This window comes from Gobius niger (assembly GCF_951799975.1).
Source record: "Gobius niger genome assembly, chromosome: 20".
NCBI lineage: Eukaryota > Metazoa > Chordata > Actinopteri > Gobiiformes > Gobiidae > Gobius > Gobius niger.
This window is the reverse complement of record NC_136871.1, coordinates 28,283,147-28,297,362: the sequence shown is the minus strand read 5'-3', so window position 1 is coordinate 28,297,362 and position 14,216 is coordinate 28,283,147. Positions and strand designations below refer to the sequence as shown.

The following is a 14,216-nucleotide window of genomic DNA, read 5'->3' as shown; positions in this document are numbered from 1 at the left end:
ACTTAACCCTTTAATCTCCACCTGAACCGAGCACATTTTCTGCAGTTCTGCTTTAATCAAATCTTAAAGTGTCAGAATAGCAATAAAAATAAGACGAAAACAAGTATGAAAATGCAACAAAAAAAGCCAAAAAATAGCAACAGAACAGTGACTGGAAAAAAAAATAGGTTATCAAAAAAAAACAACTGACAACAACGTGAGGAAAAGATCCATTTAGATGAATTTTGTAGGTCTTAGCTTTCAAATGAGGCGTTACACTGGCGCATAGGCCTTACGGATTTGGGCAAAGCTGAAGTGGAGAAAATGTGCTCGGTTCGCGTGGGCTTAAAGAGGTTAAAAAGCCACTAAACAGATGCAAGTAAAAAGTGTGAAAATCATGATATGAATGTTTTTGCCAAATCGCACACCCCTGTGACACAGGTGGGTTCTGCTTTCACTCCGGGTTTATGCACTGATGATGGGGACACCGTTGCTGGTTGGCTGTCAATATATTTTTACTTTTTTTTTTTTTTTTTGCATGAATCGGAGAGAGAAGCACGGGGGGGCGGTTGAGGGTTAGAAATGTGATTCCTTCTCTGAGATGGTGGAGATTTTGCCGTCGCCTTTGGTCTTGGCGTCGTTGGAGGCGTATGGGCTGAGAGCGGCCAGTTTCCCTCTCATCTTCAGGTCGGGGCTGGGGGTGGTCAGCTTCTTTATCCTCTGCAAAAGCACATGGGGACACACAGGTACAGGCAGATCAGGGACAGGCAGGAGTGAGGTGAGAAGAGAGAGTATCTAAGTTGTCGTCTGTATTGGTTATTCAGCCTTTCACCACAAAGACTGAAATTCCAAGTAGCAGGATGAAGTTCAACCCAACCAATCTTTCAGTGTTGACAAAGCCTTCCAAACCTCCACTACTCTAAACAACTATTAACGTGCATATATGATGCATAAGACACATTTTTTGCTAAAACATAGTTAACACAATATATATAAATAACACATATTTAAGATTTTGCTGAAGATTGTACCCTGCTTTCTTTAGCTTGGCCATTCTTGTGTAGTTTATAATTTCACTTCCTTATTGGACACCGACAGGAAGTGACATAGATGAAGGCAAACAATTTTAAACTGTTGCCATGCCAACCATGTTAAGTCAATGGGAAATGAGTCAAATGGAACTTCTTTATCTATGTCACTTCCTGTGAGCAGCTTCAAAATAAAAATAACTTTTCTGCCCAACACTAAATTTGCTGCTTCATTGAAATAAAATGATAATTATGTAACTGATGCTATCTTTCTAAATAAGTCATATTTTCAAAAGCATTAAAACCTGTCACATGCACTTTTAAGATGATGACTTTAAGTTCCTATATTTAGTTTTGTCTAAAGACTTTCCTATCACATTATAATAATAATTCTTCACAGGGTTTAGAAGCACGTTTCATGGCATCGTCACAATAATGCAGGCAACAGGCGCCAACATTTACAAGTTACCGAAGGAGGGAATAAAATATTGAATTCTTCTACCTAGCAATATAATCTGGTATTGCTTTAGATTAAGGTGTGCTCATTAAGTATTAATACGCATTAGTAATCATTTTAGGGTTAGGGTAAGGGTTAAAGGGACTATACAGAGTCTAAAAATGCTAAAATTCCTCCCCCTTCATGTTCCAGCCATGTTCTAAGGTGTAGAATGAGCTCAGACCTGTTCACTAAAACTGCCTCTAAAATCCTGCAGTCACTCAAAAAGTTGTAACTTTGGGTCCGAAGTGCCGTCATGCACGAGCTTAATATAGAAGGTGCAGTTACACGTATGACCTGAGGTGGCAGTAGTGAGTATATAATGGCCAACTTGCATCTAGCCCCTTTAAGGTCAGGGTTAGGTTAAGGGTTGGCTATAATAAGCCAATTATTAATGGCCTATTAGTATGTTGACATTAACACATAACAAACACACCTTAATATAAAGCGTTACCTATACCTAACCCATCTCAAAACATTATCATTATCATTAGGGGCAGTAACGCTTTATCCGGTAATCAAGCTACATGAATGAAGCATAATTTATGATGTAGGTACATATGTGAGCAAGGACCTTTGTGTAAACTTACCTTCGTATAAACTTACGAGCAAATATGAACTCATTAGTTTATCATGATCTCCATGAAAGTGCCCTTTGTAATTACAGGTGCTCGTCATATATTAGAATACCATGAGAAAGTGCATTCACTTCTGTTCTTCAACTTAAACTGTGAAACTAATATAATAGACTCATTACATGCAAAGCGAGATATGCCTTTATTTGTTATCATTTTGATGATTATGGCTCAGCTTGTAAAAATAATCTCATGAAATTTAGAATATTTTGAAAATGGACTGTAAGACATAATCATTATAACAAACAAAGGCTTGACATATGTCACTTTGCATGTAATGAGTCTATATCATTCATATCACTATATCATTAGTTCCACATTTGAAGTTGAATAATAGAAATAAGTGAACTTTTTCCACAATATTCTAATTATATGACGAGCACCTGTATAAAAGATTTGCATGAACACTATATAGCTTTTTTCTAACAGTCAACAGATGCTGCTGAAACCCTTACAACAAAACCGGATCACCAACCCCCAGCCCACCCCCACAGCTGACACCAGTCCCACGACATCTCGGAGTAAATGTGAAGCCACAGACTGTGACAAAGCTCAGAGACACATCAGCTGCCAGACCTTCACACTCATGTATCGATGTAAGTGTAGATTATCGTGTCCCGTGTGGCTGTTACCTCAGAGAAGGTCCCGGGGGTCTTCCAGATCTTAATGATCATACCCACAGGGATGCAGACCATGGAGGACATGGCCATAAACCAGCCGATGCCGTAGCCCCAGTCGGGATAGGTGTAGACGTTGTTGTACTTCAGAGGCTTGTATTTAATCAGGAAGAACAGGAAAATCCCCTGTCAACACACAGCGGCATTTGGGTTGAAAATGTTACCCACATCATAAAAGAGAGGATTAAAGGTCCTGGGGTTATAACCAAAACCATGGGCAACAAGAATCACTGGAACTAAATCGGTGAGCCTTGAAAGAATCCTCACCATAGACATCTCAAAACCATGAAACCATTAAAGTGGACGCATCATCATGAGAGCCAAAACATTCTTTTGTATCTCAGCATATATGTGTTACTTCAATGTTACAAAATGTGATGATGACAATGAGACACAGTAGTCATGTCTGGTCAGGATCTCGCTTGGAGCTCCATCTGCTGGCAGCAGTGGGAACATAATACAGTTTCAGGTAACAGTGTGTTAGCCCCTCCATGGCGCCATTGTGGACACACTTTGAGCGCAGAAATGCTCAGAACCAATACAATGTTGGATTATGGGCTTAAAAATGTGGGAGACAGTTTTGGATTGAAGCTATCCGCAAACGACACAATGAAGGAAGTACAGATTGGAGAGCTTCAACAGAGGAAGAAGCCAATAACTCAAAACTGAGGAAATATTTTGGATGAGGGAACAAGCTTTTTTTCCTAGTACATTTTTTCATGGTGCGTCTCCTTTAAAGCAGTACTAAGTAACTCTTCCCCCTAGAGGCCATAAGCGCAACTGCAGGTTGCGATTTTTTAATTTATTAATTGTCTTGGAGAGTAAATACTATAGTACGCTGACAGGAAAAGGCGAAGGGACAGAGGGTTACTGTACATCCAATTATACAATAGAAATATTTTTTTTCACTCAAACTTGGCTGTAAATACTGTTTAAAGTGACGTTAGCCCGCAGTTAGCTTTGCCCGTTAGCATGTTAGCTTCTTCTTCGTGATTACATTAGTGTGTATTGCTTTCTCCGCACCGGGGGCAGTCAAGTTGCAAACATGGTTTTCTGGCCAGAGACACCAGGGGGCGATGAAAGACCCTCCAATCATCCCATAAACACTTGTATTACCCCCACAGGGACGACGGAAAGGATTTATTAAGGTAAATGAGTTACTTAGTACTGCTTTAAAGGCACACTGCGTAAAGTTCTGGATTACACTGCCAGCAACACAAAACCTAACCTATTGAAATCTCATCTTTGGCCTTTAGCCAACATCTCCATGGAGACGAGCTGGAGACGTCCCGCTCTCAGGAATGCTACAGTCAGGTCTCAGGAGAGGTGAGCCACTCCCAGCAAACACACACGCTTTTTTTAAAAGGCATTTTTCAACGATGAATATATCTGTAATAAAATAAATGATTGTATGTTATTCCATTTATTGAATGAAATGTTACGTGGTTTGGCTTTAAGTCAAGTGGGTTATGTCTCTGCAAATGTAAACTGAATAACAACAACAGAGAAGCCCAAATAGGAGAGATATACTCTCTATTTGGCAAGGACAGGACAATACACTGATCTACAAACCATATCCACATTCAGTAAGAAGATAAACTGTTTATATTTTTGACCGGGAGGGAAAAAAAATCCAGGTGGCTTGAGGTAACTTGATTGTCAATGACAACTGCGGCACAGCACCCTAATTATTCTTGGCATTAGGTGTCAGATATAATCTCCAGATAATGGAATGTAATCTGAATTATTCTAATCTCCGTGTTGTTGATCAGTGTTGAGGGCACTCACAGCACAGATGCCGGGGGTCAGGAACATCCAGCACCATTTGATGAAGAAGATGGGCTTGTATCCGATCATGTCCTCGATATTCATGTAGAATCTGTCACTTCCTGAAATCCCAAAAACAAACGTCAGCCATCAGAGGAACAGGACGAGGCGAAATAATGAAGAGGCAGATGTTTCCTGACAGAGTTTGAGGAGATAATCAGAGCTGCAGAAAGGAGGAGACGACTCAGTTAGGTGGGCTGAAAACAGACTGATAGATATGTCATGAAAGTAATAATTATAGACACAGCGGTGCTCAGACTGTGGCGGTACTTGGGTTTCTTCAAGATCATCTGTCATTTTACTATTTATTTATGTATTGTGATTAGAGACCATCTCATTGATGCTTTTGTTATGCAGTTGAGTCATGTTTTTGTTTTTTTGTTTTTTTGGTCAACTCCTTCCATATATTTCATGAACATGACTTTTCTGTGTCCCAAGATGATACTAAAACATTTGACTTTGGGTGTTTGGCTTCTCAGAAATATTATTTACACTGTATGTGCTTAACCCTCATCTCCAGCAGAGGGCACACAAGAAAAAGAAATTAACTGAAGAGTGTTATGCAATGTTCCCCTTTGACAGAACATGATGACTTCACCAAAACACCTGCAGCATCTAGACCGTTTTTGAGGGGGTCGTTCAGCCTAAAGGTGTAACTAGAGGTTGATTTTGTTCTTACCGTAGATCCAGCCGATACATATCGACTCAAATATAGCCACAAACAGCAGACACATCCCACTGGCAGCGTATGCATCAAACAGCTGGAATACGTACATCCCGCCCTGTGAGAAGCACACAGTTATATCACAGTTAGAAGCATCACACATACAATAACCCAGGACTAGAGCTGAACAACAAGCACCAAACTAATAAACAACTAGCCCGCCATTTTCTCCAGTTTGACTTTACCTGAATCTAAAGGCTTCTTGGATAAATGGTGAAAATAGTGACGAAAACGCAACCAAAAAGTGACAAAAACACGACAAACGCTTCAAAAATGTGGGGGAATGAAAAGCAGCAACAACGCAACAAAAACTTATGACCAATTTTGTAGACCTTGGCTTTCAAATGAGGCATCAGACATGCTGTAAACTCCAGTGGAGAAGCTTTTACATTTGGGTAAAGCCGAACTGGACCTAATGCACTTTGAACTGTTTTCTGTTTAATAGAAAATGTTCAGACTTAAAGTGTACATGACAAGCTTTTGTGTTGTTTCATATTATTAATAGTGTTAATCATAGTTAACACTATTAATAGCCCTAGTGACATTTTTATAAAGATTGGAAAGTTGGAAAAAAGGTGAGTATAGTTGAATAAAAGTACAAATTAAATTAAAAGAGTAAGACTTGTCATAGATAAAGGGAGAATGCAACATTCCAAGGACAGAAAGTAGGACTTGCTCATGTCCTAATGTTAAAGTCTGGTTTCACAACAACCATTAAGGAAAATTCTACCTTTTCAGGTGAAAGAGTCATATGTACTTTAAAGGGACTATAGGGAGTTTAGAAATGTTAAAATTATGTATTTTCCTCCCCCTACATGTTCCAGCCATGTCCTAATGTGTAGAATGAGCTCAGACCTGTTCACCACAAGTGCCTCTAAAATCCTGCACTGTCACTCAAAAAGGTGTCACTTCGGTCCGAATTGCCGTCATGCACGAGCTTAAAGGAATAGGCCACCGTTTTTACATACTGAGATATGTTCTTACCTAACCTTAGACCAGTTAATATATACCCGTCTGGTCTTTGTCCGTGCGCTCTGTCACGCAAACGGAGCACATACCAAAATATATTTTCTGCTTGTTGTAAAAGGCTCTGTACACACAGTCACACAGCTTCTATTGACGGAAGTGAGCGGGGGAAGTCTTTAGGAGTTACTGCGCGGACGTTTTGCTCCTCGTATCATTACGCCTCACAATATAGTACCCCTTTTTATCTGCTTATAAAATCAACATTTTACATTTCTGTGTAAATATACTTTGCATGAAAACACTTCACGTAACTTTATTTAAATAGGGAACACGTGGAAGAGCTTGGTAGCTTCTATCGTGAGCTTTTTTGGAGCTATGCGACATGTGGGAGAGGCTGCGTATGTGTGAGCGCACGGACAAAGACCAGACGGGGATATATTAACTCGGCTACGGTTAGGTAAGAACATATCTCAGTATGTAAAAACGGTGGCCTATTCCTTTAATATAGAAGGTGCAGTTACACATGTGGCCTGAGGTGGCAGTAGTGAGTATCAAATAGCGAACTTGCATCCAGCCCCTTTAAGTGATTAGAGTCTTACCTAAATAAATACATTCTTTTTTTTCAGATGGGAGATTAATGCGATTTTTTCCCCCTCTGTTTGCTGATATAACCAAACATTAGCCACATACTCTGCAGCTATTCTCAGCACTGGCAGCCTGGCAGACATTTTAGACTAATATGCTTCTTTTTGACCCTGTGTGTTATCACCTCCGTCTCCACAGAGGACACCACTTTTCCCGCTCCCGCTCCCGGAGAAAGCGCTTCATAAATAAAGCCACACATAAATCTGAGAGTAGGTTACATTACGTCCATGGCCTCAGAATATCCGGAGAATATCAGATGAATCTTTCAGTGCTGCTATCTCAGAAGCACTGTCTCCAACAGGAATGCCACTGTCCTGTCCAGAAAAGCCTAAAGAGCAGTGATTTACTCTACTCTGAGTCTGCTGTGGCAATACATTTAAGACGGTTGTTTGAAAGAGGATACACTGGAGACAAGCGCACACCAGAAATCAGATGATGAAGACAGACAGAAAGACGACACAGGAATGAAACACAAAATGGACCTTGTGGTTCCGTGTGCCTCGAATGATGAAAATGAGGATTCTAAAATATTATTAGCGTTTTTATCTTATAGCAGCATGTGTTTCGGTTTTCGCCGTGCTGTTAACTAGCTTTTGGTAAAAGTGCCTGTTGTTATTAACCAATGAGAAACCCATCCACTCATGGCAATACTGTGTAATGATTGGTCTGATATGAGCGTTTCCGAGATGGATTTCATTGAAGATTCAGATCCAGCTAACAGCACAAAGTTATCTTAAAGGGACTAGATGCAAGTCGGTCATTTTATACTCACTACTGCCACCTCAGGTCATACGTGTAACTGCAGGTTCTATATTAAGCTCGTGCATGACGGCACTTCAGACCCGAAGTAACAACTTTTTGAGCGACAGTGCAGGATTTTAGAGGCCGTTGTGGTGAACAGGTCTGAGCTCGTTCTACACATTAGGACATGGCTGGAACATGTAGGGGGAGGAAAATACATAATTTTAACATTTAACTCATTTAACAAACTCCGTATAGTGCCTTAAAAACGAGCACATTTTCTCAAGTTTGGCTTTACCCCAATCTAAAAGCTTCATAAACAAACCATCAAAATTGCAACAAAAAAGAGGATGAAAACAAAACGAAAAAGGGACAAAAAATGTGCCGGAAAAGCAACAAAAACATGGCAATGACGCGACAAAAAGCAATGAAAAAGCAACAAAAAACGTGACACAAAAAGTGACACAAAAATGTGCCGAAAACGTGACAAAAAAGCTACAAACACATTTGTAGGTCTTAGTGTGGGCAACCCTTCTGTGATCTACTGAACAGAAAATGTTTACTGCCATAAAGTGTCCGGCCTCTAAGCTGATAAATAAGTGAAAAGCAGTTTTGGCAAGGAAACGCCATTACAACATCATTAAAAGCTGCAAAAGTCAAATACACAGTCCGGGTTATCATGATTGCAAGGACTTTCTATCCTAAATTACACAGTGGACTGTAATGGAGAAGAGCATGGGCTGTTAATTAGGACGACATGCCAGAGTAAAATAAATGGCTAGACGGGCTTGTTTCATGACAATAAAAGGTGTTAAACTTTGTTGTGTTCTTACTTCTGTACACATGATGAGTCCGATGAGGAAGGAGACCACAGACATGCCCAGGATCAGCCACTCTCTGCGGTATCCTCTCCTGAACGTCTCCGGATACATGTCCACCACGGCGGTCACCAAGCTCTCCACGCACACGAACTGAGCACAGGGAAAGAGATCTTATGTGAGTCTAAGGAAGAAAAGGAACTGAGCCAAGGCTGAAGAAAGACTAAAGCTGAAGTCAACTAGAGATTAATAGGACTTGGGTGATTCTGATTTAACTCCCAAACCAAAATAGTTTGTGTCTTACCTGACTGTCCAGCCCCAAAAAGATGAGCATCATGAAGAAGAGGCAGGCCCAGAGCGGCGCCAGAGGCATCATGGTCACAGCTTTGGGGTACGCTATGAACGCAAGACCAGGACCTGGGACAAAGGGATAGATTTACGTGAGCAAATCAGGTAGAAGAGTCTGTGGTGGTTGGTGGGAAAAATGGCAAAAGGCCAAATGCTCTTCCTGATTCAAATGCCTATAATCGTTTTTACTATTGGTACTGACACAAACATACAAAGCTTTTCCACTCATGTAGTAACATTTTAAAGTCGCTAATAACACAAAAGTTGTTCAAATGAAGTGGATTGTAAATTAGTTGAGGGAACAGTGATAAAATAATTTAGACAAGCATTGCATGTTGAGAACCTTCAAGCAGCACAGTAGCTACTCCAAGAACATATATCAAACTAATATTGATCTCCTATAACACATTGTATCATATGCTTAGTAATTGTAAACTTAACAGAGTTAAGTGCCAGAGGCTGAGAGCACTTACAGCTGGTGCAAAATTATAAAAGATTCAGCCTGCCCTCAGCACACTTCACTGCCAGACAAACATCCCAGTCTCCTGCTCGCCAGCTTTCTCTGAAACATTTATAGTTTTGAATAAAACATGGATCGGGTGGTCTCTGAGTGGAGGTGAAGATGACAGCACACTTATATAACTACTGATGTTTACCCTTTTATTTTTATATATACACAATGCATTTACAGATGGGACCCCCTCTATCTCCAAGAAAAGAATCATTGGACAAGTTGTCTAGTTAACTAATAATAATAATGCATCGGCTTTATATAGCGCTTTTTTTTGCACATTCAAATACGTTTTACATTGCACTATTCATTCACTCCATACTTGGTAGTGGTGAGCTACTATTGTAGCCACAGCTGCCCTGATGGAAGTGAGGCAACCAGTCTGCGCCATTGGCTCCTCCGACCACCACCAACCACTCACTCACACATTTGCAAGGCTTCCTGGTCCCAAATGGTCTCCCATCCAAGTACCGACCAAGCCCTTCCCTGCTTAGCTTCCAAGGATCTGACAGGATCGGGCAGAGCAAAGGCGGTGTGGCCACTGGGTGATTGACAGGTGTGCAAAACAAGTAGCATGTGCAAAAGTGCAGCAGCAGCACAGTCATTTGTGCATTGTTTACTCACGCAGCATTTTCTTATTTGATTTGTGGCACTATTACTTTAATACACGTCATTTCAAATGTTAAATCAGAGGTGCAGCACGCCCACAAAATATCACATTTTTATTTTTCAGCTTAGAGATTAGTGTTGTTTTATACAACTGAAATCACAATAGGTTCTGCCGTTTTCATTTCAAATGATAAAATCAGTTCCTTTGTATCATGATTTTTCTCTACATACTAACATTGTTGCAATATTAGAAAACAGAGACAAACTATATCATTCAACACATTCCCCGGCAGATCCAAGAGACTTCACTGACATTTCTTGAATAAAACTCGGGAAAGATATAGACAAACATATAAACTGCTGGTATGTCTCGTACCTGACTCCGCCACAGCCTCGATGGGCACATTCTGCTCAAAGGCCATGAATCCCAGCACAGAGAAGATGGCGAACCCGGCCAAAAAACTGGTGCCGCTGTTCAGGCAACACAGCATAATGCAATCCCTATGGACAGAAAGCATAATCATTTAGTCGTACCAGTAAAATAGTTAATAGGCTATTCACTTATTCGCACTCTGGAGCCCCTGATTCAGTATCTTGTGTTTGCAGACATTTGTTTGCAGGCTTTAGTTGTAAACAATACTGTTCTGATCTGTTCCCTGAAAGCTGTGGAATCATCATCATCATCATCACCATCATCATCATCATCATCATCATCATCATCATCATCATCATCATCATCATCATCATCGACAGACAGCAGGCAAATTGATGAGCCCATGATGTCAAACTATCGATTGTTTAAGAAATCCCACACTCAGTGCACCTCACCTGTAGCAGTTGTTGTCATAGGCGTTGTAACTCCCCAGAGCAGTGAGACAGCCCAGACAGATGGCATAAGAGAAGAAGATCTGAGTGCCGGCATCCACCCACACCTGGGGACCAAAAAGGGTGAGAAGGTCTGGGTGAAAGCAGAATAAAAAAGAGGAATTTGCCCTGTTTTATCCCAAAACTTATTAGGCCTTCCCTTCTTTGTTTATGGGCCAGAGTTGCAACAAAAATGATACATTATGGTGTATTTTCGGTGCAGTTTGCGTAAGGGCCTTCCCTTTTTAGTCTCACGAGTAAAGCTCCTCAAGTGCTAACTGTTCTCTTTGTCTGAGGAGAGGGCTGGATTATATGGGGAGAATCTGGCACAAGTTCAGCGTGGAGTGCCCTCTGAATGCAGGTGCAACCGTAAATTAGCAAGTGCACTCATTATACAGGCTGCACATTGAAAACCTAACCCCAAAACGGTCACACTGCCCAATCAGAATGTGTAGATTCATATTCAGTCATCAATGTTCTACCGCCTACTCTTTGCCATCTTCACTGTATACATTCAGGTTTAGTTCACTACTTTACTTTGCATATCCAATTACCACTCAACTGAGGTCTGCACATTCCCTTTTCTGTGAAGTAAACAGGGCTCACAGAGGTGGCATGTGTTTAGCTGCTTTGAATGTGATTATGTACTTCAAAACAAAGCCTGTAGGAAAATGTAAACTATAGATCTACATATTGTAGAACAGCTGGACTTTAGCAGTTGTTTTACAGTAGCTGCGGAGACAGGTACATGATACACATCACATGGGCAGTTGGCAGTTTGTCTCCAAAAACAATGGTATTTTTGTAGTAGCCTTTAAAGCTGTGGTAATCAAATTATTTTCTTGTAGTACAGAAAACTTCATAGATCCACACTGTAAACACCCATAGCGCATTTCCCCCCAGCCTGAACCAGGAAGTCAGAGGCTAATTAGCACAGTGTTAGCATTAGCGGTCCGCCCTGTTCACGCCTCAACTCTGTCTCACTATAAACTCGAAATAATTATAGCTTCTAATTAACTCAACGAACAATGGGGATGTGTGGAGGGTCTGTGAGAGCTAGAAGCGCATTTTGGCAACAGCTAAGAGATTTTACGTGTCTAGAACAGCGGTTCTCAAACGGTGGTATGTGTACCACCGTTGACACTTGGTCTTCAGGTGAAACTCAGGGTCACCTGCAAAGTTAGACTTTATTCATTTATTTAGAGGTTTCATTTATGCTTTCGGAAAGCATAATTTAGATACATTACCAACTAGAATGCCCTTATTAAGTATTTTGTTGAAACTTATTAGTTCTATAAAACATTAGCAGAGGGTAAAAATCTAGTTCAAAATGTGCTACCGTGCTGCTCATGCATCACAGCTAGAAGGTCCCAGGTTCGATTCCCACCTGGATAAGGCCTTTCTGTGTGGAGTTTGCATGTTCTCCCCCGTGTCTGCATAGGTTTCCTCCAGGTATTCCGTTTTTCCCTACCACGAAAAACATGTACAATAGGCCAGGATGAATGAGAGTGTGGGATGACGGATGGAAATTAGCTCAAGGCTACAATCCGGTGTGGCGCGTTTACATGGGAAGGATCAGAACAAGTGGTGAAGGTGTCTCAACTCTAAAACTCAGTGGCCTCTGTATGACATATATCGGAATGTGGGCTGGCGTTTTTTTTAGAGTAGGACAGGGAGACAGACTAAATGTGTGACACTACTGAAACATACGAATTTCATAAGAATGAAACAAAGCACCAGTGCAGGTATGTTTTTTGACGAGGATATAACACAACATTGGCTAAAAAAAAACCTCGATTTTGGCCCTTTGAGCCAAGCTAGTAGTAAAATGTAAAATACAGAGGTAAATTGGTAGTGGAGTGAAGTAGCCGCACCTCAGGGCTCACAGGGGTTGCATGGGGAGCTGGCCCTAATGCAGCATGGCTCTTTGAAAACGCTCTCACATCACCATTCAGGCACTAATCTCATTTCCCCACGAGGAACAATGGACAAACGCACGGTCTTGTCTCCCTGCTGCAGTAACCGGGGTAACTTCTGTGACCCCCAAAACACAGGACTTTACGCAGGAAGAAGGAGCCTTTTCTCTGCTAATGTTCGCTAATGTTCCCTTGGGGTCGCCCTGAGCTGGAGCGGGCCCGTCCAGAGCAGGGCAGAACTTAAAGGCCCAGGAACCAGGGAACCGTGTTTGGTTATGTTTGTTTGGGACTGTGCAGCAGAGTTTGACAGCAGGATGGCATTGACTGGCCTGCCATTGTCTTGTCTATTCTAAGGTGTCTATAAAGGTGCAAAAAGAACTCTGGCGAAACAGGTTATTTCAAGTTATCTTCGTAACATTGGCAAGCCACATTTTCAGTCATCCAGGAAGGTTTAAAGTCCAATAAATTGACACAACTGAACACTATTGTTGTGTGATTAACTTGAATGGTGGGTCAAATCCAAAAGACAATGATCCTTTTGGAGACAATTCATTCTACAAAACACTGGGTACTCTTGTTCTTTGAGTATCCACAAGCTCGGTTTTGTGAATTCTTGACAATTATTTCTCTTTACAGCTCTCTCCAATTAAGTGTTGCTACTTATACTTGCAAGCGCACTGAGGAAGTTTCTAATTAGCCTTTGTCACCATCAAAGCCTTACGTAATGCAGCCATGCTCCTCTGATTCCCCACACACTGGCACACAGAGGGAGTACAGTATAGTCACAGGCTTCAGAGCGCTGTCTACAGAGGGCGGGTATAGTTTGTATGGCGCTTCAGTGGAGCAGAGTGGCGCTCGAGACAGCCCCAGGGCAGGGTAAAGTTATGGGACAGTGCAAGAGGGGGGGACTCGCTCGGGACGGCTGCAGAACAGAGGTTTGATTGTCCCGAGGGAAGCCCATTTAACACCAGTGTCAGGAGTAATGTCTTCCTCCTCAAACAGCACTTTTATCACCTCCAGTTACCAGCATCTCTGTCAACAGGGGCTTTCTCACCACTATACAAGATGAATCAAGCACTCGGATTTTTTATTTATTTAAAGAAAGAAATAAAAAACAACAAACTAAAATCATTGTAATGGTCAAATGTTTTTGGCACATAGTCCAAGCTAATAAAACACCGGTATGAATAAGCGATTCAGAAAAAGCTCACTCATTACCAAAGACTTAAAGAATCAAAATTCAGACACAACCACACTGTGCAAATGACTCGGCCAGAAAACCATAATTGCAACTTCGCTGCCTACGGGTCGGAGGCCCCAATACACACTAATGGAATCACAAAGAAGAAGCTAACAGGCTAGCAGGCGAAGCTAACTGTGGGCTAAAGACACTTAAACAGTATTTACAGCCAAGTTTGAGTGAAAATGCACA

The 14,216-nt window shown here is 41.3% G+C and overlaps 1 protein-coding gene across 1 annotated transcript in view; it reads right to left on the bottom strand.

Moving 5' to 3' along the window:
• Positions 1-208: 208 nt before the first annotated feature.
• slc6a11b (solute carrier family 6 member 11b) overlaps positions 209-14,216 on the bottom strand; it is a 28,116-nt gene continuing 14,108 nt past the window's right edge. Inside the window, exons 8-15 of the mRNA XM_079578870.1 lie at positions 10,833-10,936; positions 10,381-10,505; positions 8,841-8,953; positions 8,552-8,689; positions 5,322-5,424; positions 4,604-4,704; positions 2,771-2,941; positions 209-699 (exon numbers count right to left, since the gene is read on the bottom strand). Of these exons, the coding sequence (XP_079434996.1) occupies positions 556-699; positions 2,771-2,941; positions 4,604-4,704; positions 5,322-5,424; positions 8,552-8,689; positions 8,841-8,953; positions 10,381-10,505; positions 10,833-10,936 (999 nt within the window). The 3' untranslated portion in view covers positions 209-555. The remainder of the gene's footprint in view (positions 700-2,770; positions 2,942-4,603; positions 4,705-5,321; positions 5,425-8,551; positions 8,690-8,840; positions 8,954-10,380; positions 10,506-10,832; positions 10,937-14,216) is intronic.